At 37.3% G+C, this 26,690-nt stretch overlaps 1 protein-coding gene across 5 annotated transcripts in view; it reads right to left on the minus strand.

Moving 5' to 3' along the window:
- Nucleotides 1-25,813, minus strand: part of ICE1 (interactor of little elongation complex ELL subunit 1) — a 35,577-nt gene extending 9,764 nt beyond the window's left edge. The window contains exons 1-16 of one of the 5 annotated variants that reach the window (XM_015619099.3): nucleotides 25,443-25,806; nucleotides 24,587-24,645; nucleotides 22,993-23,027; nucleotides 22,550-22,568; nucleotides 21,627-21,738; nucleotides 19,887-19,963; nucleotides 18,441-18,478; nucleotides 16,596-16,678; nucleotides 16,293-16,332; nucleotides 16,148-16,204; nucleotides 14,419-14,508; nucleotides 14,284-14,337; nucleotides 12,234-12,290; nucleotides 7,743-8,086; nucleotides 2,135-6,592; nucleotides 213-381 (exon numbers count right to left, since the gene is read on the minus strand). In XM_015619099.3, coding sequence (XP_015474585.1) covers nucleotides 213-381; nucleotides 2,135-6,592; nucleotides 7,743-8,086; nucleotides 12,234-12,290; nucleotides 14,284-14,337; nucleotides 14,419-14,508; nucleotides 16,148-16,204; nucleotides 16,293-16,332; nucleotides 16,596-16,678; nucleotides 18,441-18,478; nucleotides 19,887-19,963; nucleotides 21,627-21,738; nucleotides 22,550-22,568; nucleotides 22,993-23,027; nucleotides 24,587-24,645; nucleotides 25,443-25,526 — 5,776 coding nt within the window. In that variant the 5' untranslated portion in view covers nucleotides 25,527-25,806. The other 4 variants (XM_033511998.1, XM_033511997.1, XM_015619101.1 and 1 more) reach the window with 4 other exon arrangements.
- Between the last annotated feature and the right edge of the window lie 877 nt (nucleotides 25,814-26,690).

The raw sequence follows: 26,690 nt of genomic DNA on the forward strand, positions 1-26,690 counted from the left end.
AGAGCCCAGGTCACCACAAAACTACAGCACAAATGTGGCGGAACCATGAGAAGGGGAATTTCTTCTAGAACAGTCTATACTTCTGCATTACAGAAAAAAGTTCTAAGGAAAACAACACTTTAATAGGATTTCTGTTTGTTTATACAAACATAACACTACAGCAAAGACACATAGCATATTTAAGATATAAAGGCCACTAAGCCACACACTACCTTCTTTAAGTAGGCTATAGCAGAAAAGACGTGCTCTTTCCAAATCTCCCAACTGTCGACAAATTCCTGCATAGACTCGACACAGAGCCTGACTGAAATTGTAATTTGTGGAATTCTTCTGAGCCTTCAGCTTTTTGAGAATAACATGCAGCAAAGACTCTGCTAAATGCTATAAGACACAAAATATATTGTTAGACTATTACATACTTAAGAATACTTGGCAACATTGCAGTAGTATAACAACTAAAAAGAAATACTATCTTATTTGCAGGAATACTGTTTGCATACATTTAAAAATGCAGGAAAGTAAATCAGAGGCAACCAGTGAAAGAAAAAAAGAGGAAGGAGCAGGCAACTTCCCAGAATAAACATGCTATAAACAAACAACAAATAGGGCTACTATTGTTTCAATATAAATTGTTTAGTTATTAATAACAATCTTCCTCAAAGAACAATGAGAATAATGACAAGTAGAAGGAATGAGGAGATCTAATGACACGTAGAGTAACCCAAATAACCTAATCAGAGCAAATGTAAGCACCCTGACTTAGCTACTTCCAAAGATACCACAGAAGGACAAACAGCCCATTGTCCAGGTGTGAGATTTACTAGGTAAGCTAACAGCAGTCTTTCCCCAGATCACTGTACACTCTGCAGGAGATTAGGACATGCTGCTGCCTATAGTAACATGAGACTCAATATGAAATGCAAGAAAAAAGAATATTGGGATTGTGCAGATTGTGCATGACTTACTAGGGGATGCTTAGAGGGAGACTTAAAAGTGGGGAGTAGGATAAGAGAGGTTTAGGAGCCAGGTGCTGGAGAGTACGCAGTTCAGACTGAGTACCTGCGGGCAGCAGGGATTCCGAGTGTTAGCTTTGGGAGGAACCAGAAGGTCTAAGCCAGCTACCTAAAAGACCATGAGTCTGAGGGCCAAACACAAGTCTGGACCAGCTGCTGGAGGAATGTGTGTAGCTTTCTGTGTCTCTAAGTTTGTCTAGTGCAGTGTTTGTCAGTGTCTAGACAAGTGGGAAGAATGTCACCTACTGGATATACTGAGTACCTAATGTTAGCTGCTGGGGCAATCCAGATTGTCTGTACATATATGAATGTATTTATTTTCCTCTGATTTCAGTTTGATTAGCCAGACAAGGGAATAAGAGTAGTGTGCACTGTATGCATGTCTCTCTACAAGGAGCACATACTTGACCTTGCTACTGGCTGGACCTGAAAGTATAAAGCTACAAGCCTTGCTTCTATGAAGTTACTAGACTTGACAACTCCTAACAAAGATGACCTGAGATCTTGGTAGCAACTTCTGAGAACAACTTAATTACGTACAAGGACTATAACAGGACAAAATGCTGCCATGTATCAGTGAAATGTTCTGCTGTAGACAACAAATTATCTATGAGAAATATGGCAATTGAAGTGAATTTTTTCAACACTGATGTTAAGGAAGTTCTGAGAAATAAAATAAGGGAAGAATTTTCCAATAAAATTAAATTTAATAACCTAATGTAGAATAGTAAATGAAAACATAGAACAAAATTATATACCAGTATATACAATGAAGTTTATATTTTTTAATTAAAAAATAATAGAGTAATTTTGGAGGAACTCTTACAACTGTTAATACTATCCACTTCACAAAGTGCTGCAAAAATAAAGTGGTTTATGCATACATCAGAAAAACATGTATTTATACATGTAGTTTTGCATCTTGGACACCACTGAACAATAGTTTCTTGTTCAGTATTTTCTTATGTTATACAAATTTAGATTTCTAATAACCTTTCAAGACTTCTCCTTTGGAACAGGAGATTGCTAGAACAATTGAGAATTCAAATACTACAAGCTTATACTCTGCATCTACACAGAAGTGATTATTAAACCATAATATTTAAAATTATGCTACTTACCTTATTTTTTATACCAAATTCATAGACAACTTCTCTCTCTTCATCTCTCATTACTGGAATCCTTGAGATATTATCAACATACACATGACCTTTAATAACTGGTAACAAGTCAAAACAGGATTCAGCAACTTTCTTTAATGCCAAAGAAACTTTCTGGCAGTCAGGATCCTTCTTTATTGGTAGTGATTCTTCTAAATTGGAGCAGTGTGATGAATCACTGATTTCACAGCTTTTACCATGGAAAGCCTCCTGCATTTCAGAGATGGTATTTTTAGTATTTCTGACAGCTGTAGTATCACTGGGCTCCATCCTTGGTGGTTCACTGTCCAGCCTCAGTCTTTTGGCACTTCTTGGCATAGATACCTGCAATAGTGTCCTTTTTTCAAGGTGATTTGATGATCTTGAAAACAATTGCTGATTTTGCATATCTTGGTCTTCATCTTTGCTACTATCAGATTTCATATTGCTCCCAGCTTTAACAAAAGCAGTTGATGTAGATGCAATGGCTTTGAATCCACCTGTTTGAGATACAGGTCCTGGCAAACTTTGGCTGTCTGGAAAAGCGCATCGGTTAAGCTGAATATTGCCTTTCAGAATGTTTAGTGTCCTTGCCCTTGCAGACAGCTCTGGATACATAGTGTCCAATATTTTTACAGAGTTCTCCTGAGGAGCACCTGGACCAGCACTAACTGCTGCCAAGAGAGGAAATCTTCCTGGAACGGGAAGCGCATGCTTTGGAATGGAAGTACAAAATTTCAAAGGTGAGGAGCAAATCCTTCTACCTACTGCCATTTCTGAGGGTGAGGGAGGAGAAAAAAGAGCAGATTTTACTTTTGGAGTATCTGCTAATGGAGACACGAGAGGAAGAAGAGGAGTTTTGCATAGTGGAGATATCAGGTCATCAAGAGGGGAAAGCAAAGAGGATTGATCTGTAGAAGATGTTACTGGGGACACAGTACAGGAAGTTTTTGGAGGAGTAGCAATCAGAGGCAGTAGCAAGGGGGGCAGAGGAGGACCTATCTCTTCCCTGATTTTATTTATCATCTCAGATGAGCATTTTGTTGCCACAGAAGTACTAGCATTTGCAAGAACTGGCTGAGTAACTTTAAGAGTCTTTGTTTTTCTTTTACCTTGAAACAGTCTCTTTGATAGCTTGGTATGCATTACTTGGGCAGCTGTCTTGGTAGAAACAGTCAAGATTTCAGATGGTTCTTGCTCTTTACACCTCAATTTATTGCTCTTTTTGAGAGCACAAGATTCTAATTCCACCATATCCAACTTCTCAAATACTGTCCTTTGTGGTTCAGAAAGCTGCCCAACTGTTTGACAACTGCGCCTTACATCTGGATTTGGAAGATACTTAAGTAAATTTTTTTTTCTGTCACTATCTCTGATAACATCAGTGCTGCTTTCTCCTGTGTTGCAAGCACTGCAAGTTTGATTATTATATTCTTCAATCACTGAGACCCCCATATCAACACGGTGTAATAGACTTTGTTTCCCATTTGACTGTAGCTTTCCAGAATCATTTTCTTCTAAGAAATTGTCAAGTGCTAACATTCTTGTATTTAATTTACTGGTTTTTACAGTCAGCCTACAATTTTCTGAGACTCCATTTAACACTCTGCATAGTGGCAACCTATTTTTTGAAGCATTTGGCATCACAGGGCTTTCTTTTGATGTCCCAGATTTTAAGAGACTTTCCTCACTGTGACTAATGCATCCAGCTCTGTTAGACTCCACCATGAGTTCATTAGTACTCTCAGTATTTTCAGAGCTTATTAATATACATTCCCTTTTCCAAGAGGCTGAGTCTTCAGGATAACCCTCCCCAGTCACACTTGACCACTCATCTGCAGTATCTCCAGAGCTGTTTGGTTCACAGTGTGTATTCATATCCACTACAGTGCCTGCTTTTAGGTGACTAACTGTGCAAGTATTTCCTGGATGCATCATTGAATGAAGCTCACATACTTGGTAATCAGCATCAACAATTGCACCAGTTTCCAGATCATCCACTGTAATTCTCCTGGAAGCTCTCAGTTTGTTTCTGAACATTGGAACACATTCAGAACACTTCACATACTTAACTTTTTCTATAGAACAGTCATTCTCTTCACAGTCATTGTTCTGCTTTGACATGTCAAAATCACTTTTACACTTTATTATGGCATTTTCCCCAGAACCTTCAAAACTATTCAGTTCTTTACTTTCTCCCCCACCTGTTAGTGAGCCAGTTACAGAAGGACCTGTTCTAACTCTCGATGTACAAGTCCTGCATCCTGATTCTTGGCAATCAAACTTTTGGAGGAGAAAAGCATTCTTGTAAGAGTCTGCACACATGATCTGTGATTTAGTAGATGCCTGAGGTTCTTTATCTACTAGCTGCTCCTTATCTGAAGTTTTCATTTCATTTTTGTGTACGCATTCTCTCTCAGGGCAGTCCAGTTCTTTGGCCATGTTGACTTTTTCAGCAGACAGAATCTCAACACCCTCTTCTAAGTCTTCTGAAGAACAGTTAAATGTGCCATTCATAACAGAATTTGTACGTCCCTTGTTTTCCCAAGTACAGGACAAAGCAGTCTTTCCTGTGAAATTAGTTTTGACGAAACCAACAACTTTCTGAAGACTGAAATTTAGAGCGGGGGGTCTTGTGGATTCCAAGACAATTCCCACTTGCACAGGAGAATTAGTTTCCTCATTATTTATACAGCATTTTTCCAAGTCTTTTTGAGTAGAAAAAGGCAAACCACTTCCATAATCCATTTCTGAAGTAGGCTGGCAAATGATCTCTGAAATATTATTTTTCTTCACAACACTCTTTTCCCACTTTAGTGAAGTGGAACAAGTCTCAGTCACCAATTCCTTGCTTTGTTTATTTAACTTCCTTTCTATTTCATCACATTTAACATTTTCAGTTTTCAAGAGCTGAGTCAGAGGTTTTTCAAGATTTTTTTCAAATTCCTGAGAAGTAGGATTACTTTCTACTAAGACAGATTCAACAGTACCCCCTCTTGCTAACAACTCACTGCTTTCCCCTCCGCGATCTTCTGGATTAACTTTGACTTCAGTCTCTAGAGATTGAAACACTCTAAAGTTTTGAGGTTTGGATTGCTCACATTCTGATGTATTATGTAAGTTTTCAGATTGTTTTATTTCACCTTTCTCTTCTGTAAAATCTAACACAGAGGATTCACACTTAGCTACACTGTTTTCTGCACCAATAATGTGTGCTGCCTTTGTTAGTGCAAGTACATTTTCCAAGTTTCTTTGAGTCCGTTGAGATAAATTACTACCATCTTCCTCATGTGGTTTGCTTTGTAAATATACCCCCTCCTTTACATCTACTAATTTTACATTTTCTGCACTATGGAGTAGCTCTGACAATTCAGCTACTTCTAGAACACTTTCTCTGTTCAATTTCATGGCTAGTTCAATAGTTGGAGCTCTGGTTATATTAACATCTTCAATTTTGAGATGTTCATCTTTTGGAAAGACTGAAAATAAGGTTCTGATTCCTTCAGCACCAGATACAGGTAAGTAATGGCTAGAAACTTGAACAGTCTCTTGTTCACATTCTCTGTTCACTTCATCTTTTGTTTGCATACGTTGTTTCTCCAGAATCTCTTCACTGTCATATTTTATTTCAGAGCACTGAGATTGTGCAGAGATCTCAATAGCTCCAGCCACATCAGTTAATTTGATTACATTTTTTGATTTATTTTCAACCACTTCATTTTCTATCAACACATCAGATTTTTCCTCAGCATCTTCTCTTTGAAGAACAATGCATTCCTCAGACAGCAAAGGAGTTTGCAGAACAGATGCCTCTTCGGGAGTTTCTCTCTGTGCTACTAATTTCTCTCTTTCTGCATTCACTAATTCACCACATTTTTCATGTGTACCCTCATTATCAACAGCCCTAATTAAGGTTACATTCTCTTCTGTTTGCTCTACCACACTACATTTTTCTATCTGACTCTGAGGCTTGAAGCTTTGTAACACAAAATCTGCAGAAGAATCTCCCTCTTCACTGTCCATGTCCTCACCATCTCCTTTCTGTTCTTCCATGTCTTCCGATTCATGTGCTGTTGCTCCAGTTAGCTCTCTGTTCTCAGTTTCCATATCCTCAGAATTCTCCTCCAAACAATCTTTGTTAATTTCCGTGTTTGTAATTAGAGTAGCACCTTCAGCTTGCTTTCTTTCAGCATCTCTCTCCTCCTTGCTTGACATCTTTGGACTGATCTGAATACTCTTTTCATTCCAACTCAGATTAAGTGAGATTTCTGCATCAAAATCATGCTCACACGATTTGGACTGTCTGCTACACTCATCACCAGGGCTGATTATGTTATAACTTGGAGACTGAACTTGGTCTTGTAAAATATTCTCCACTGCAGAAGTACAGCATTCATCTTCTTCAAAACTGGAATCTGTGACTTCTCCCAACAACATATCCTTCAATCAAAAAAAAAAAAAAAAGTTAAAAATCCAAACTTTAGGATCAGTTTTAAGACCTACTTTTCTAAACAAGTACCCTTAAGGTCCTGATATGCAGTGGTTTTGGGAGATTAAGGCTGGTCAACAAAATTACAACTTTTTCCATCATTGGTCTTCATAGTAAATTGAAGTACCTCTGTAAAAAGTAGATTTCTTTATCTACCTACTTGCATTCCTAAAATTACTGGAAAAGAGCATTTGAGTAGCATTTAACTTTCAAGCTCTGGAATTTTGCTATGAAAGCCATGCTTACACTGAATATAAATTGGAACTTTAAGTCTGCACCAATGGGAAATTATGACAGCAAGTTGAGACATAGGTGACTGTGCACTGGTTTTGGCTAGGATAATTAATTTTCTTCACAGTAGCTACTTTGGGAATATGTTTTGGATTTGTGCTGAAAACGGTGTTAATAATATAGAGATGTTTTCATTACTGCTGAGTGGTGCTTGCACAGCATCAAGGGCTTTTCTGCTTCTCCTACTGCCACACTAGGGAGGGTGCATGGGAAGCTGGGAGGAGACAGTTGGTACAGCTGATCCCACTGGCACAAAGAGACATCCCATACTATTATGGCATCATACTGAGGATATAAAGAAAGGGAAAGAAGGAAGGGTGGGACATTTGGAGTGATGACATTTATCTTCCCAAGTCACCATTATGCATGATGGAGCCCTGTTCACCTGCCTGCTCATATGAAAGAGGGAATAAATTCCTTGTTCTGCTTTGCTTGTGTGCACAGCTTTTCCCATTAAACTGTCGTTATCTCAATCCATATTTTCTAACTTTTCCAATTTTCCCCAGGATCCTGCTGGTGGGGAAGTCAGCAAGTGGCTGTGTGGTACTTAGTGGTTGACTGGGGCAAAACCATGACACATATACTTCTGAAGATTATGTTTTTGCTCCTTTCCACAGGCAGTATGCTACAAGGTCTACGAAATATCCGTATGGCTCTAAACACACAGAGACCCTTTCAGTGCACAAGTAACTAATACTGATAAAAAAACCAAAGCAACAAAACAAAAAACCCCAGGAATACAAAATCATGATTTCTTCAGTAATTTCAACACCAAATTAAGTGCCAAGTCAGACACATACTGAAACTCACCTGTGTAGTCAGTGGTGAAAGCTGTACTGGAGAAAGTAGAGCAGGTAGAGGTCTGGCCCAATTCAATATATCCATCACATTTCCACCTGGGTCTCCCTGCTCCTGATCAGAGAAGTCTGAAGTGCTGCCTGTCTGTATTCCGACATCTACAGTTTTATCCTCATCACTGTGCATGTTTTCTTCAGTAGTCCTGTCCTCAGTACAATCATCTCCAAAAGTCTCAGTACTTGTTTGAGTTATCATTGCTGTTACAGAATTTGGCTTTACAGCATTTTCCTCTGAAGAACACCAAGGTAGTGTTTTGCCATCACACTTCCTGATCTTTTGGTGGATTTGTACAGTGTCTAAGACAGAAAAACATTGTTAAGAATTTTTCCCCTCACATTTTTGTTTACAGAGATAATATATAATAGTAATAAAAATGTAATATCATATTTTCAATTGATGTTTCCATAGAAGATCTTAATCACTTGCAGAAATGCTTTCTTTATAGAGATGTGATATTGCTATTTACAATTATTTTTTCATGAAAAAGGCATATGTGTGTGCGAAGAGCTTCTCCCCAAACACTTTCTGACTTGGATCATTAAAACATTCCCGATTTTTGCTATCAGGAAGGGTCATTCTTGGTAGGATTGAAGATCCAATATGTTTAATTGCCGTCTTTTGTCCAGTAAACTCAGTCATGAAAAGCAAGACAACCGTGCACAGACATTCCCCATTCAGACTGTAATTCTCTTAAAGCAACCTGCAGGTTTGAGCCAGCCAGCTGTACTTCCAAACAAGTTACATTTATACCCTGCCATAAATACAACAAGGGAGCTCTTAGGTACATTTCTAGTTTATGATTTAATATGCATATGTTTTTAAATTGTTTGTTCTTAAAATTTAAATATTGAGTCAAACCACACAAGAATTTGTCTTTAATGATATTATTTAGTCGGAGCTGAACTGTTAATAAAAAAAGCACCACAATGTGTCCATTGCACAAAGGAGTCTAAACAACTAAGATAAAGATATTGAGCAGTTGACAACCTTGCCAAGATGTCAACTATACAGTTTTACAGTTATTCTAACAAGAAAGCATGTCCAAGTGCTCTGTGTGATTTGCCGCACTGTACTTTTGTTTTGTTACTTTTCAAATCAGTTTTTACTATTACATAGTAACTCATTTATTATGCAGACAAAACACAATCATCCAGCAAAGTCTAAAGACATAAATTTATTATAAATGTGCTAAATACTTCAAAAAGGGAAAAGATGGCACAATTTCCTGAAATTTAAATTGTATAACTTTATAAAATGAAAATATTACCTCCAATAAGAAGTAGAAACCAACAATTCCCAAACCCCAGTGTGTCATATGGAACTATAATCTACTCTTTAGTATTTGCAATTCTTATATGACATTGCATATGTGATCTTGTCTATAGCATTTACAAACACTACTGGATACAAAATCAGCAGTATTCAAGCAAGAGATCAAGTCTATTCTATGTACACATGAGTCTGCTGTGAACCACTTGGGTTTTGTGACTAAATATTGCCTTAGACAAACTAGTTTAGATTTAAAGGAGAAACCACTGTTAAGCAATCTAACTGCAGAGGCAGGGTAAGGGTTTTTTTAATGCCAGCTCCTCTCATGCATCATAAGCTGCAAAACTCTGAAAGTTTACTCCGAACTTTTGTTCAGAAACTTTGTCCAGCCCCTGAACACACACACTCACATCCCTGCTTGACACTGCTGGACTTCCAGGATCTTCTAGAAAGAAGATCATACATGTCCAGAACTCCTCCTGGAGGAGGTATTGGGGTGTTTACAGGAAGAATAAGGGTTATAAAAACCCCAAATTTTGATGCTTATGTAGACCTCCACGTCTGATGGACTCCCACTGGGTATCACAACCACAGACCATGATGCCCACACATCACTGGAGCCACAGGTGGTGGTTATTTTTGTCTTTTCTCCTCTATCTTTTTTCTTTCCTGTTTTTCCTCTCTTACGGTTATCACTGCAGAACAGATATACATCCATTTCTAACCCATTACAGTGCTTTCCATTTATGGTTTCAAAGCAGTTCTAATAAAATTTGTTGTTATATCTATTTAGTGTTTTTCTACTTTAATCCACCCCAAGGAATCCTTGACCAACAAACCAGGTTGCCCTGCCTCAGAGGCAAGTCACAACACCATCCCACAGTAGAAAGACCAGCACATGCACAAAATGGTTTTGAGTAGTAGGATTGGCAAAACTTGCATTCTGTCAGAAAAAAAAAAAAAAAATGTGCTTCATTACTGCTCTGTGTTAATCCACTACTAGAACTTGCACAGATATTCCCAAAGCAACATCAATGGTAGTATCATATTCAAAAATATTAATTTATCATAGGTTGAAATAACTTCCTCAGTGATGAAAAACTTAAGCACATTCTGATACGTCAGCACCACTAAGGGAGTAAATTAGAAAAATTGATCAATAACCCAGTTTCAAAGATCTATCTCCGTTCATGTAGCAACTCCATGTAAAAATCTTAGGTGCTGCACTGGACACCAGGAGAAGGGAGAAATTGATCAGCCTGAATAGCACATCATTTTCACCAAAGGTAATTAAGCTGTCATCTCCTTTGCAACTTACAGGTATTACTTACTAACTATTACAACTTGTAAGTCACATAGAGCTTCCAGGATGGTCTAAATTTTCTCAGGACAAACCTACATTATTTTTACAAAAGGAGATCTCTGACAAGCAGAAATAAAGAAAATAAGGGAAATTCAGAAGTTGGTTTTCTCTTAGATTTTCTTCATGTTGTTTTATGCCAACTATTTCAAAGCTCAGCATTTTCCCCACACTGAAGTGGGCAGCAACACAGTTACAAATTTTGCTCCTATAAAAACTCCAGTTAGATATTTAGGAAGTTTACTTTTCACAGTGAACTATACAATAGTACTGAGTTATTAGGAACTTTACATCCTATCTATACTCTCAAAATCAGTCATGCACCTACATCAAATCCAAGAATATTGATACATATCATCCATTTAAAAGTTTCCCCTGAAGAATAGATCAAAGATATAATTTCTGAATAACTAAGAGATTCTCCTAACTTTTCTACTCATCCCTTTCCAATCCAGTCCCTGATAACTACATTTCTATAGGAATGAGTTACTTGTCATATAGTTAACCATTTATCTGTAGAAGAGTTGTCATAGCAATTTTTAAAGATTCAGCATAAGTAAGTTTCTTTATTCAAAGTGTCAACTCTCTGGCACCTCAGCCTGAACCTCAGGTCCACAAAAAGCCCTAGTGATATTGAACCAACCTCACTGGAAGGATTCTCTCAAAGACTGTATTTTGCACACAAATTTTACTTTATCCAGGGAATTGCACTTTTGTTCATCGTGTGACTCAGTGAAATTATTGTTTTCTCCTGAAATCTACAACTTGGAATCATGTAGCTCCAAACCCTTATACTACTGCCTTCTCTCACTTCTAAGAGAAGATTAAGATAACTCTGATCTGAAAACATCATCAAAATCTATCATGAACTACTTGAAATACCTTTTCTTGATGCCAAGTGGAGAAAGAAATAGAGAAGAAATAAGTGATCCAATGCTAACATTGGTTGCCTTGGTAGTAAAACTGAATATTACAATTTAAAACTTTACTCTTGATTTGGCACATTGCAAGGAAACTCACCATTTCAAGTTGTCCTTTCCTCAACTCTAAGCAAAAAAGCAACTTTTTGGAACAAGTTTTGTGGGTTTTTTCCTCTCAAGAAGGACCATATTAAGATGTGATACTTCATAAAAATAAATAATCTAGCCATAGAATCTTATCTGATTTACAGCAAAACCTCATCAGCACAGTGATTGCAGATGCCTGGCAGTGGCAACTGTGCTTCTCGAGAACAAACAGTGGTATTTCCCTGAGAAAAACATTCCTCCACAGAAATTTTTCAATGCTCTGACAATGAAGCAGACTTTTTCGACCTGTTTCAAATTACGTGAATTTCAGGATGCTACATACACTATTCTTAGAAGTCACAAACAATATTCTGTTTTCTGAGACAGCAAATCCACATATCCCAGGATATGAAACAAACTACAGTGAACACTGCATACCCAAAACTAAATATGCAATGCTGCATTATGTTATATCTCAAGAGATTTTCATATGTTTTTCAAGACAGAAAAGACAGTGCTTCTCAAAGCACTCATGTGCTATGGACTTTAATCTCAAGACCATAAAACACACATATCCCTGGAGATTCAGTCTCATCTTTGTGTTTTACCTATAATACCACTGTGTTTATCTCCTTTTATCTGATATTAAAGCAGACAACTCCAGTATACTCCTTTCCATCTCTGCATTGAAGATCTACATGCAGCTTCTGCTCTATACTGTATCCCCAAACAAAAAAAGACGAGCAGGTAATATGGGTATAGCTCAGCAGCATGCCAAAGTTAGCTCAGAACCCAGTTAGAGTGTACCTCTTGAAAAGGCTTGCCTCCTCACAGACAGGGTCTTAGCATGTTCCTTCAGTTCATCTCACCATAACATGTGAACAGAGCATGTTAGAGAACTCAAATTACCAAAATATTCAGCACCCAGCTGGCAAGATTCTTCAAATGCTTCATTAAATGTTTATTCACAATGTAGATGATTTTATGCCCGAACTATATGAGACAAAGTTTTCCAAAGACTAATAAGACATTGATGGATTTTAACCTTAGATTATGGCCTAATGTCATTGGTCTGATGGCCAGACACAGGTATTGTCAACTTTATTACTGGAAGATTTGTAACAATACTACCAAATGCTTTTAAATTAAGTTTGCAAACCTTCATTATCCTATGAGGCTTTCACAACAGCACATTTGGAAAGCCTCATGAGTATTTTAATTTTCTTATATGAACACATTGTTCAAGAAAACCATTCAAGCAGTATCAACCTTAGCAGAACAGAGAAGACACTGATCATAATGCAAAGCTTTGGGTTATTTACAGCACATTTGGATATACTAAGAAATTTGTCATAAGGCTAGGTGGCTGTCATAAGGCTGAAAGGCTAGATCCAGGCAGGAGATGAACTGACAGTCTCTGGAAAAGGTACTACCATCAAGCTGATATGCTCTTGAAGTTGAAATTACTATAATATAGGACAAGAAATCAGGGCAAACTCATTAAGATCCCCTTTTTCCTAGAAGATTGCACTTGTAAACATAAGCTCTTTGTTACTGTGAATTCAAGGTAAAGGCCACTTCCATAAGAGGCTGAATAACAAGATGGCTGTTCTAGGCTTAAAGAGGGAAAAACCAAACCAGTAACAGAACAAAACATGTATTTCTATGAAATCTAACCATTCCAACAAAAACATATTCTAAGCTTAGAATTTTCCCCACACTGAAGAGAGCAGAAAGACAGGCTAGAAGAGACTGTTACAGATAATGGCTTCCTTTTATGCAAGTACTGACGTTTCCTTGAGAAGATATGAATAGCAAAGACAGGACAGGACTTCTGGAATCCAAAGTTCCTCTTTTGGTGGACGGCAAAGGGATTACTCTGGAATTTGATACCCCTAAAATCATGTATATTTCAAACTCTTCAGTTTCTTGTGTTTGTTCTTGTAATTTGATTGACCCTTGATCAAGACATTACATTCAGAATTGCAGGGCACAAGTGTCTAGCTCAGTTTTGGAGCTGAAGCCATGTATCTGCTGCATTAAACTCATGGAAGTAAGGCTGACTAACAGGTTTATGAGCTGGTCCTTGTATTTTGGCCCCTCTTACGCAGATTTCATTGGAAGACATCTGAAGCCAGATTCATTGGGATCTACACTAGCAGCAGATTTTCAGACTTAACAGTGTCTTTGAAAAGTTTATCTTCTAAGCTCTTAATGCAGCTGGGTACCCATCCCAGGCAATATCTCTATACCTTTAGTTACAGAAAAATCAAAGTAGTAGAGAAACTGAAAAAAAAAAATAAAGCTTAATAAAAACATTCCAGAGATGCAACACAAATTAATGCAGTTTCAAGGCACCTATTACTCTTGAGTGCAGAGAGAAAATATCTGCTATGTAAAGTTAAAACAGTTCAAGTTTGCTGTGAATATACATGTGAATAACTACTCAGATTATTTTTTGTTACTATCTGAATATCACATAACAATAAAGAAAATGGACATAACAGCTTCTTAAACTTTACAATTCAACTATTTTACCACATATTTGTTTCAGACTAAAAAGAGCCCATATGCAATATCAATCACATTATATACTACAGAGTTTATATGATATAATTACATTTTAAATATGAGTTTTAACTACTTACAAACAGTAAAAGAATTGGATTTCTCAATTGCAACAGCAAATTACAATAGTTTTTTATCGGAAGATGGTTCAAGTTTACTTAAATATTCAAATTAATTTTAATTATTTTCAGATATTCTAATCACACATCTACTTAACCAGATAAACACCAAGGAAATTATTTAAGTCTTTAGAAAGAGTGTTATACAGTCACTACCAACTGGAACCTACCATCTGTAACAGTTAGTCTTCTTTTGTCAGACCATTCCTTATCCCAAACAGAAGCTGAAAGAAAATACCAATATTGCCTTTAGGTCAGAAAAAGACAGCATCAAGAAAACTTCAAGACTTTGCATGCTATTTTACCTAAGACAGGATCATTTTTCTTATTCTCTCTTTTTCCTGTTGCAGTGTCAATGCACATCCATAGTTCTTCTAATAAGAGTTTCACTCTTCCTGTTAAAATAAATATATAGAAATACTTATTTATTTAAAATAAATTGATAAAATTGAACTAAGAATTTATGTTTATTTTACTCAGAACACAGGCATGCCTACAATTAAACACAAAATACCCACAAAAAAAATTAACACAGGCACAAGCTTCAGTGAAAGAGAAATGTTAGATGCTATTTAGGGAATGGATCCTGTACTGGCCATATCCACATGTCATACTAAAGGAACAGCTGGAGAATGCTTTAGCTTTTCATTTTTATATGGAGTACTGCAAAAAGTTACAGCAGCCCCCACAGTAAAATGTAAAGCAGATTCAAATGTAGCATTAGTGAAATTTAATAGCTCTGTAAAACAGACCAAGCTACATGAACTTGGGAGAAAATCTTCTAGGAAGATATGGATCACATTTATGCTCACTCAATAAAAATTCACTTTAATTAATTCAGATACATGGTGCTATTACACGATAAAACTATCAGGCCACAACACTAGGAGACTCTGTCCACAGTCCTAACAGCACCATTGCTAAATAATGTCAAACAACCTAGTTTCAAAGAAGGGCAGGTGGAGAGGGAAGAACAACCCAAAACCTCAGGAAAACACAGAATCACCTCATCTACTTAGGCCAAACCTATCAGATCCATCAGGAACTGAGACTGTTTTTGTGCAAATTCTGTAAGTCAAAGGCCATAGCAAACTGCTATTATTTTATGAAGAGCAATATTAAAAAGCCTCAGCATATAAGAGGAAAACTCACCAAATTTTGCTAAATAGCTAGTAACAACACGAACATTTACTCATAATAAATCCTTGCCACTGTATGAGGCTCATATTAATGTTCAGATATTAATTTTCCTATTTTGCCATTAAATAAAAATCAAAGGGTTAAATCAGACACCAATTCAGTACAATCCAAAAGTAAAAAATATGCCAAGATACACAGAAGCTGACAAGTTGTGGCTTTTTCAAAAAATTTAATTTCTGCAACAAACTTACTGCAAAGCAAGAAATAGAACAGTGAAGTTCTTTTGCCTCAATACAGCCTTCAGAATATCTAAACAGCTCAACAGCAGTACCAGCATTTTAAAAGACTGCAAAAAATACAAAAAATAAATCTGCCTAAAGTTTGGACTCGGTACTTTAGAGGAAGTTTTGAAGGAGTTTGCTCCATTACAGTTAGATTCAGGTAGTTTGTAGCATATATTTTAGATCATCAGAGGAAAAAAAGTCAAGATAGGATACAGCTATACCGCCTGTATTCCCACTTGATTTTCCAACTCTCATATAGAAATTTTAGCAGATTACTTTCATATTTGTTGTTTTATGGTTTCAGTTAGCTTCAAAGGAATTGTCAGTATTTTTTTCAGTGTTTGCATTCTGTTTTATAACTGCACATCAGCTGGCATCACACATGCACAGGGTAGACTAGTAATTTTTATGAATCAAGACTGTTTTCCTTACTGAAAGTAGTAATCTATTACATTGGTCCTTCATCAGTGTAACTTACTTCTATCAACCACATCCACTGTTATAGCACTTTGGCAGTATCCTCTGTTTCCAAAAATGCAACTCCAGAAGAGCTGCAATAAATTCATAACAATTGGTTCCACACAGAGAATGGACTTGCAAAATGTCTTACCTTTGTCTATATCTGTTGCAAGACCTTCACCTGAACTCTGAGTTTCTGCATGTTTAACTATTAAAAAGAGGAGAAGTAGAAAGAAAAGGTTCAAATGGAACAATAACACATACAAATTTGAAGGTATTCAAAGGTAAACACTTACATTTTCTGTACTTTTCTTTAATTACACCATCAAGTTTTCCCTGTTAAAATTAAGAAGTACAGAATTTTTATGCCACGCATTTTTTAGAGCATCAACTCCTAAAGAGCATGAAATCTACATCAACATTTCAAAGGTCCTTCTTCAGATGGAAAATTTCTCTCTTAGGGTGAATTGCTATGTTTTGTTACTCAGTATCCCCCCAAAAATGTAATTTTACTGTTTCAGCATCTATTACACTAATAGGTCCTTTCTTTCCCCAAAAATACTAAAAGAAGTTTCATCCAAAGAAAAGGAAAGTCTTACTTGTGCTTTTTTTAGCTCCTTTTCAAGCCTTTTCTTTTCTGTTTTCAGGTCTCTGAAGTCCTTTGTATGCTTTGTTGCAGCCTCTTCAAAAAAGAGACCCAAAAAACAATTTAGAAACTACACTGCAAGAGGCCATTAATTTAAGTGGTGCTAGTTTGTAAATCAAATTACCAGAAAAAAACAGATAGTGTGAAATACAAATCTATTGAAACTATATTTTGGTTCATTCAGACATCAACTCATGCATCACGTATATTGCCTTCTAGTGCATAATTACTATTTTGAACCACTACAATTCATTTATTAGTTTTCTCAATTATATGTAAGAATGAAGAATGGGTCATATTGTAATGATATTATATTGTTTAAAAATTGTACCGTAGAACAATATACACCATGTGAAAAAAAGGACAAAAAAATTGAGGTGCAAGAGGGTTTTTATGCATTTTATTCTCTTATTTAAACAAGAGCTCTGGTTCAAATATGAAAACACCATAGCCAGCTGCATTAGAAAGATACAGAGAACACTCAAGACTAATAGAAAAGAGGACCTTATCTCTTAATGTTGAACAGACACCTGGGAAGAGTGCAGACAGGTGGAAATAGAGGGTACTGGGTAGTTAAGAACTGAATGCGAGGTTCCTAGGAAAATTCTCAGGTGACAGAGTCAGCTGAGAGTTCAGCTTGATGACTTATATATGGATAGGAAAGAAAAGAAATGGAATATTCCTGCAGATCCAATCAGAAGAGATCTTATTAAAATAAAAGGTGTTAAAAAGGAACCTTGAGTAGTAGGCTAACAAAAAAAAAAATCATGGCAAAACTTCATACAGACAAAAGATACAAGGTTTGAGATATTTAATGAAGATAGAAAAAAACAAAACAGATAAAATAATCACTGAAATTGGACCTAACACATACTCTCAGTATTTTATTCTAGTTCTGCCACAATTTGAGATTTTGGAGGCAAGGGTATAAAAAAAACAACTCTGTCCTGCAATGCAACTCCAAAATTCTCATCAAAATCAACACCTTAAGATATGTCACTCAGGTCAGTGTATTTTAAATCATGGTAAGCACAGCTAAAATATATGTGATATGAATGCAAATATCTTTTCCAATTGATGATACAGCAAATGAAGTCTCAGAAAGTCTTACATATATCCATTCTCTACCAGCAAAACAAGAAAAGCCAGTGCCATGAAGCCAATGCTTTCTCTCCATGTAATAACAAAGCAAGCAAACTAACTAACCCAAGTACAAATGCCAGAATATTTAAAAATCAGAAAACATGCATCAGGAACACCATATATTTAAATTTGAGCATAAACATGAAAAATCCTGCCAGATTATTAGAACACTGGAATACATGCCCTATGAAAACAGGCTTGTTAGACTTAATTAGCCAGAGGGGAAAACATAACAAATCATAGAAACAATCCAAGAACAGCTTTCCTGTACAAGGAGACATCAAGAAGATAGAATGAGACTGTTCACTGCTGTATGGTAGACATTAGGTGTAAATGAAACATGGGAGTTTCCGACTAATTATAAGGAAAAACATATTACTGAATCAAGTTGCCTAGAGAGGCTGATAAGACTCCATCCTTTGAAGTTTTCATGACCAGAAGTTCCCTTCCAACTTTATCTATGTCATGTGCCTAAGACACTCAGCAGAAAACATTCTGCAGGAGGGCTGATATAAATCAGAGACTAAGCACCCCACATAGCACTGGCCTGCCTTGCTCCTTGGGCATCAAAGTTAAAGTCACACTTGCTCTGGACAGAAAAAGAAAAAAGAGATTATGTTACCATACTGTTGTCCTACTCAATGTAGAAAGTTACCTTCAAGTTTTTTCACTTTTGTTTCCAGTTTTCTTCTCCTGTTAGAAAGAACACAAACATTTTTTAAAATAGGATTACATTGCATGAAAAGCCAGAAAAAAATAAATCTAGCCATTCAAAGAAAACACACCTCCTATACCCAGGATCTGTGAGACCAATGAGTCCCTGAAGTTGAAAAATTAAATTGGTGGCATGTTGCTGACATTCTCACACAAACAGCTGTATCTGTTACAGAGGCAAAGTTTGCTTTTAAGAGAGTCAATCCAATAAATACACCTTTAGCTACAATTTGAAATTAGAAATACAGCCCCAAGAAAAATGAATCTGTTTCTTGCATTTCTGTGATACAATGCAGACAGGTTAGTTTTACTCCCTAAAAACAATAAGGCTTTGCTTACAATGAATAATATTTAAGCAATGAGATAATCAGGAATAGCCTTCAGGATGACTTATGTCCCACAGCTTTTATTCAGAACATTCAGATGCTTTAGATTAAAGCAAAAGTGAAGGAAAAAACATTAAGTATCCCAAACAATTCTGACTTCAATGTTTCCAGCCCTACCTTATATGTAAAACACACAGAACTGGAAAATAAATCAATAGAAAAGTTAACATTTCTATTGTTTTCTTCCCTTAAATTCCAATATCCCAGAAATTGTTTTTAAACTGTTGTGGTAAGTAGATGATTCTACCAATGATGACTGATCATTTTCATGAAGCAGAACACAGTTCATCTACTCCCCATATTAAAACGTGTGTGATAGATTGAGATTTACCATCTAAGTATTTCTGAATGTTCAGGCTTTGATTACCACTTCAGACACTACCCAGAATATATTCAAAAACCCACTCATAAATGGTATGACTGACCACCTTTTGCATGTTCAGTAGTCAAAGTATTTATACTATAAAGTAATAGACCAAAGAGTCTGTGCCTTCTCAGCCTGAGGAGGTTCATATTTCCTTTCCTACATGACGGCTTTGACAGTCAAGCCATAGGTGAGTTTACCATGAATTGCTGAGCTGTTACATTAAAACAATTTTAAGAATGGATTTTAGTACAGACCACTTTGGAAATCGTTCCTATACTGGCCTCAGACTTAACACAAAACTGAAATGGATGGCAGTAACAAAAAGCTGAGACTAAGAACCACTTAGAACAGAAGAAATTACAGCTTTTTTTCAATTTAATCCTGTTCTTAAAAACTTTCATTAAACAACCACATAAAGCCACTTCATAACAAGACAATAAAGAAACTAACACTGCACTCAAGAGTATTTGCTACAAAACTTAAGATCATCCAAGCATCAACTCCTTGTTCCAAGAGTCCATAAGTACAAAAAATTTTTGCGAAATGGAATGCATAAATAGATAAGGTACACTATCAAGCCTAGAAGAAGTAAGAGAAGCAAAGAAAGGTTGGGAAAAAAGGAAGCATCACTCACACAGCATCACTGTTTAATATTTCTTCTTTAATTTTTATACACTCCAGTTGACTCTCCCGATAAATCTTGAGAGAACTCTGAAGAAGGAAAGCACAGTTAAAATATGTCCATATTGAAGGTAAAAAAAAAAAAAAAAAAGAGGTGGCAGACACCTTACGTCTTCTAATGAAAACAGTGCCTAGCCAAAAAAATGTATTCAGGAAGAAAAGAAGCAAGTTGGAAAGTCAGATTATCCTCCTTCTTTAAAGGCAAAAGTTGTAACAAACAAACACAAATCCCTATATGTCTATATTTTAAGTACATGCCTTCAGTACCTAGCTGGATACAAACTTGAAGCTGAAGTCAAGAGCTTAACTATTATACACCATACATATAATCCTATTTTTTCTGAAAATGTGCCATCAGGATATTAGCTACTAATGGCTGCTGAGGGAAGAGGAATTATAAAACCATTCTAACACAGAACACTAACTAGGTACAACAACAAGACAAATATTACTATCTTGTCTTATACCATCATGAAAACTACAAGAAAGAAGTTGGGGTATTTTCTTGAGAAATTATAATGATGTCTATAAAATTCATACATGGAGGTAATTTGAACAATCTAAACCTTCTTTCCTTGTGGACTAAATCTCAGCTAAGCGGTAGGAGAAAAATGAGGACTAAACTGTGATATGGGAAACATGTATGCTTATGAAAACTCAGACTATTAGAAGTGTATAAAGTGCTTAAGCAGGCGGAAGAAAACAGAAATACACTTTATTTTAAAAGTAGAAACAACTTGTAACAAGAGCACCAAGAAATGTAACTTGTTAGGTAGAAACAACTTGTAACAGAACACATAAGAATTTAGTTGCTAAGTAAAAGCCATAAAGATAATATGTATATTGTGAAAACCCAGTAAACCAAAACTTAAGTATTATGAAAACCCAATCAAGCAGAACCTGGGGTTGAAGAAGCCAGCAAGAACCAGGCTCCTAGTTTTGGCCAGGGCAAACTGACTTAAGAGAAAGCCAAATCTTCACTGCACCTGCCCAGAGACAGAGGTCAACCAGTGAACACTAAAGATGTCTTTACTTCATCAGAAGACCCCTGTCCAAGACCACCAGAGGAGGCGTGGCACCACAGAAGCATAATTATTATATAAAGTGTAAGAAGGCAGAGAATGGGTGGGCAGAGAGGTGTGGGCTTGTGGGATCAATGTCTATTTAAACCTGAAACCTATCTCGATCAGGTATGCATGTATGGTGGAGAATCCCCCATGCATCTCTCCAGCTGGAATAAAGCATACCAGTTTACAATTTTAATTGTAAAGTCCTTGTTCTGCAGCTCAACTCAGAAAACAAATGCTGTAAAAACATATGTCCAAAAAGGTAATAGAAGCCACCACTATTCTGCACAGACCTTCTTTCCTGAAACCTTTTCACTAGTACAAATTATATTCAATAATCTGAGAAGATCAGAGCAGAAAATCAAAGGAGTAAGAATGTTTCTCCTTCCTTCCTTCCTGAGGAAATAACAAATTAATCTGATCAAAAATTGTAAGAACTACAGTATCCTAAAGTTAGTGCCTCTCTGAAGCCTGAAGTAATTTAATTAATTTCACCAGAGCTACCTGTCCCAATGAGCTGGAAATAAGAACAGAGCTCGTTAAATCAGCTTCATTAAGATGAGCATTAGACATATAAATTTCCTCCAACAGAAAAAGTGCATGTTATTTAAACCTTACAAGCACACCTTTTTTTCTTCCAACTCTGCCTTCAAGGAACCCAACTCTTCCTGGCACTTTTCCAGAGGCAGAATTTTCTCTAACATCTTCTCCACTTGGCAACGAAGAGCAGAGATCTCTCTGAAATGAGATGTTTAAAAAAGTTGCCAAAAACACAGATGCTTTGAAACTCGGTATTCTGACTCTTCAATCAAGCATCTCGGTATTTTGCTTTTATCCTATGGAAAAAATGCTGGAAGAGATACCCAAAAACTTTAGGAGTTTCAGTGTTCCTGGATTTTCTTTAAATAGGTGTTTTCCACCTATTTAAAGAAAATCCAAGATCTGATTTGAAAACACTACACTGAACCCAAAGCTAGATGCAAGCAGATGGCATGTGCCACAGAAGTATGCTGCCTACACTAAAGTGCCAATAATAGGAGTCTCTGCATGCACACACAGTTCTGTAAAGTAAGAGCAGAGTCCAACTGCAGTATTTTTTAGCAGGCAGGTTTATATGTACATGTATTTATATATATAATTATATGCTGCCTCTTCCTCTATAATCACAGAGAAAGCAAGGCCACACAGGCACAGCTCTTAAGTCAAAATGCTTCACGCAAATATGGATACGCCAAATAGGTTTACATTTAACAAATAGATTTACATTTAACCACCACCAAAAGGTGAGCGATGACCATCTACACTTGGTCATTTAAGATTCTCACTAGCCCAGGGCCAGAAAAGAAACCCACACAAGTATTGTAGAGAGAGGACAGACTTCTCTCCTCATCTACCTTTGCTAACTTTGGTGTAGAAAGTATGGTAAAAGTACCATACTAAAAGCGCAGCTTAGACCCAGGCTGTTGCTATGACACCATCAGACTCCTAAAACTAACTGCAACACAGAGAATATAGAACATTTTTAGTAAACAATATAAATCAAACTTACCGTTCAGCAAACTGAAGCTGTAATCTCCAGTTAAGGCAGAAATTAAAAACAGTTTATCAAATCCTTAAGTATATTTCAATCCAACTGCCACTTGCAAAGAAACATCCAATAAAGACTTTCTCATGTAAAAAAAAAAAACCTCCCCAAGACTTACAGTTTAATAACTAAGTGCATTTCAATACAGCTTCTTCTATTACATGAAAAAGACTGAGTAATTCTCAGTAAATCACATTTCAAATAAACCACCTTAAACCACATACCAGAAACAGGCAGATGTTAAGTGGATAGTTTTAATTCCAAAGGCCTGTTTTCAAAATCTACCCAGTTTGTTCTTTATTAGAGACATCATCTCAGAACTTAAATAGAAAGCCTCAAGCTCTTGTATTAGAAATGTTTTAGGGATACTGATCCTGTAAGAACACAAATAGAAAACCAAAGGATATCTGTGCATTTTTGTTGATACTCTGTCAGCAAACGGCTGTAAGAAAAGAAAAAAAACCCAGACATTACTCATTTTCTCACCTGATTTTGACAATCGTGTGTTAGGGTATCTTTCCTTTTGATAGAGAAAGTGTAAGATTGGTCTACATATTCTGACAGTAGTCATTATAACCCTTTTATTTCATTGAACCATTCAAACCTCAAATCAAACTGCTTTAAGTAGGAAAAAACCAAACAACTGGCAATTACATGAAGTTGTAGCCATTAACTAATTGCAGCTTTAAAAAAACATTGCTTAGGTAAAGGACATTATGTATGTGTGTATATATATATATCTAAAAAACATGTTTCCAAACATGAAAGGATATTTTCCTAAAAAAGAACACATATCTCAGAGAAATAGTTTGAAAGACTCTAAAGACCCTAAAAGGTTTTAGTCTTTACGTTGTTCTCCTAGCAGCCATAAAGAACTTACCCTGATGCAAGAGGGCTTGGGACAGCACCAAGAAAAGTTACTCTTTTCTCTCCTCAAACATTATGTTTTTTAATAACAGAGAGAAGAAAGGACAAGAAAGAGTAATACCATGGGAGTTTCCCAATACAGAGAAGGCCACATGACTTTCTATTGCAATAGTTGAGAGTAATCCAGTAAAGCAAAAAAGAAAGGCTGAGCTGCAAATAGTTAAAGAGGCAATTTCCACAAGAAATCCATGCACTGGAAAAGAGGGATACAAAGTTTAGAGGTCAGAAAAGAAATCACTACAGAGTCAAGGAGCTTTGAAAAAAGGATCCTAGTTAAGAGACCCAGTGTGTGCTAGCTGAAATACTCTCTGGAAATAGAATACAAGACTGGCATTTAGATTCACTCCAGCCAGATTGACACATAACTAGGAATGGCTACATTAGAAACAAACCACTACAATTAGGAGACATAGCATGGATATTAGGCCATAGTACAGAGGCACACATAACATATCTTGATATATTATTCCATACAATCATATGTTGAAGGGTTTTGAGAAGAATTGGACACACGCACAGAAAAGAAACAAACTGTAAGAAGGATTTTATAATCATACTGTTCTGAATAATGCTCAGCCAAACTCTTCATATTCTCATGTTTAATCCAGAATTTCAGAACTTAATGACTAAATTCTGCTGAAAAAAATTATATACATCTGTACTCAACTTTCAGTTCTCATATTCCTCACTACAGAAAAATTAAGTGAGCACAATTAAATTAATTAAACGAGTATAAATAAATGCCATCAAAGATCAGCTTCTGCCTTAAGTAAATAAATAATTATCTTCAAAGAGCTGCTTCTGCCTGAACTTCTAATAATATTATAGGTACAGAAAAAAGCCCTGTTTACTGACATTCTACACAGATGCTTTATAGAATCATTTACAGAAAAAAATTAGTCTTACAGTCTAGACTGGGGACATGTTTGCGAAGAACTCATTTGCATTTTGAGGAGCATTTAATGTAATGCATTAACAAATACCCACATTCCACAAATTGTATTTCCTGCATTGTTGTAAGCACTTAATAACAATAAAACCCAAACAAACAAAACCACGTGCAATTGTACTTACTCTCCATCAATCATTTTTTGCTTCAGTGCAATTAATGCAGCTACATATTCATTAATATTCTGTAAGGAGGAGTCTCAAGTCAGTAAAAACATCCCAAAAATCAGTACTGTAAATAAACTCTAATCTGATTGCTACCATTATAGAAAATACAATAAACTGCCTTTTTTTCAGTTCTCTTAGTGAACAAGTTACTAAATCACCAAAAGTACATTCATTTAAATAAAGGCAGGCTCCACAAGTAAGCATGCATCCTTAAATGAGGCCTTACTACAAAAGCCCTTCAAACTTTATCTTTGCAGTAGATTCTGTACTAAATCCCTTTAACTTTTTCTCTCAAAAGCCAATTGACCTTTGGCAGAATATCAGCAATAAACATTAAACTCAATATGAGTCTACAGATTTTCCAGCTTCTCATCCATACTCATTCTAAGTGTGCCCTGTGAACTCTCAATAGGACCTTCTCTTCATTTAAAGGAGAAACAAGAATTACCCAAAATGTAATACCATGAAAACACACGCTCGCTTAAGTGCCCTCAAGGAAGTAAATCCGAAGTCCTTATGCTGCACCGAAGCAAAGCCAAAAGGACACGACAAGAAATTCTCTGACAGATTCCACTAGGCACGTCGCAGAGACACAAGCTACTTTTCCACACTTGGCCTGGCCAAAGCTCGACACTGCTGCTACTTTTTACAGAGCCGGTTTACCACGCTCTCTCTCTGCGCTCCCGACGGCACAGGGAGCGGTGACTGTGGTACCCGACACTTCCCACCGCCAGCGGCCCGGCGCTTGACCCATTACCGCGTCCGTGAGCAAAACCCTCATTGCAGCGCCACAGGGCCGGCGGTCCGTGCCTACCTGCTGGAGAACGCCGCAGTTGGCGCAGGCCCCGCCGGCGGCCGCGGTCCCGACCGGCGCCGGCGGCGTCTCCCCGGGCATCATCGTGTCCCCGCCTCCGGCCGGCCTCGAGCGCGCTCTGTGTGCGGCGCTCCGGTGACGTCATAAAGCGCGCCACCGCCTTAGCAAGGACCCAGCTCGCCTTCGTTTCCTTACGAGTGACGTCCCATGCTGCCTGACTAGTAGCAGCAGAAAAGACAGCAAAAAGCGCTCTTTACAGAGGCTGAGCATTGAAAGCGACTGGCGGAGAGCGACTTAACCCACTGAAAGGCACCGCATCAGCCACGCCCTTCTACCGGAACTATTATTTTATCTTCTTTTAGGCGCGGGCACTTGTAGCGAGGAAACTGCCGTGAACCTGGCGCAGGCGCGGGCGCGGGATGGGGCAGCTTCTTTCACCTGGCGCCAGAGGCGGGGCGGAGCCGCCGCTGGGGCGGGGCGCGCGGGGTGGGTGGGGCCTGCACGCTCGGTGCAGCCGCAGGGCCAGGCCGGGCCCAGCCGAGCTCCGCTGCGGCGGGAATTGCCCTCAGTGACCCGCGAGAAGCCTGAGGTGATGCCGAAATCCGACCGAAATCGATCGGGAAATAAGATAACACGATTTGAAGTATTAGAAAGCTGCCATTCTTTATCACGGCGTTGGACACTTTGGGAGGACATCTCCTCTAATCGGATGTGTGTCATGAAATTACAACAGGGCATTTACTCCATCATGATTATACGTATTCATTACAACTTACTTCCTAGCTAATACATAAACATCACTAGTCGTAGAGCTAGTTTTTATGCGTCCGCCTCCTGTTGGAAGTCCTTTCATGGTCCTAGATGGTCGTACTCTCTGGGTGTCCCAACATAACAGATCACCTTCTCTTGAACATTTTTTTGGACATGCGCTTCTTGTCGCATAAAAAAAATCCCACATAAAATCACATAAAATTTGCCAAAAAATCCCACTATATTCCTCGTTATCTCTCTACTGGTTTCAGCCACGTTTATCATCCTGTGCATACTTTAACATTCTTTTATCTTGCTTGCTTGTTTGTTTTTTCTAGTTAGTTTTTAAGATCTGTCTAAGAACTTCAGGGGAACTGAAAATTTCTGTTCTCTGTGTTATCTCAGAGGCAAATCACCCTTGCCGCCTTCTCTCTGCTCCCCTGCTGGCAAGCTAGAGCTGCCGCCTCGACAGGGGCATGATTAGCTGATGCTATTCCC

This window comes from Parus major, chromosome 2 (assembly GCF_001522545.3).
Source record: "Parus major isolate Abel chromosome 2, Parus_major1.1, whole genome shotgun sequence".
NCBI classification, from domain to species: domain Eukaryota; kingdom Metazoa; phylum Chordata; class Aves; order Passeriformes; family Paridae; genus Parus; species Parus major.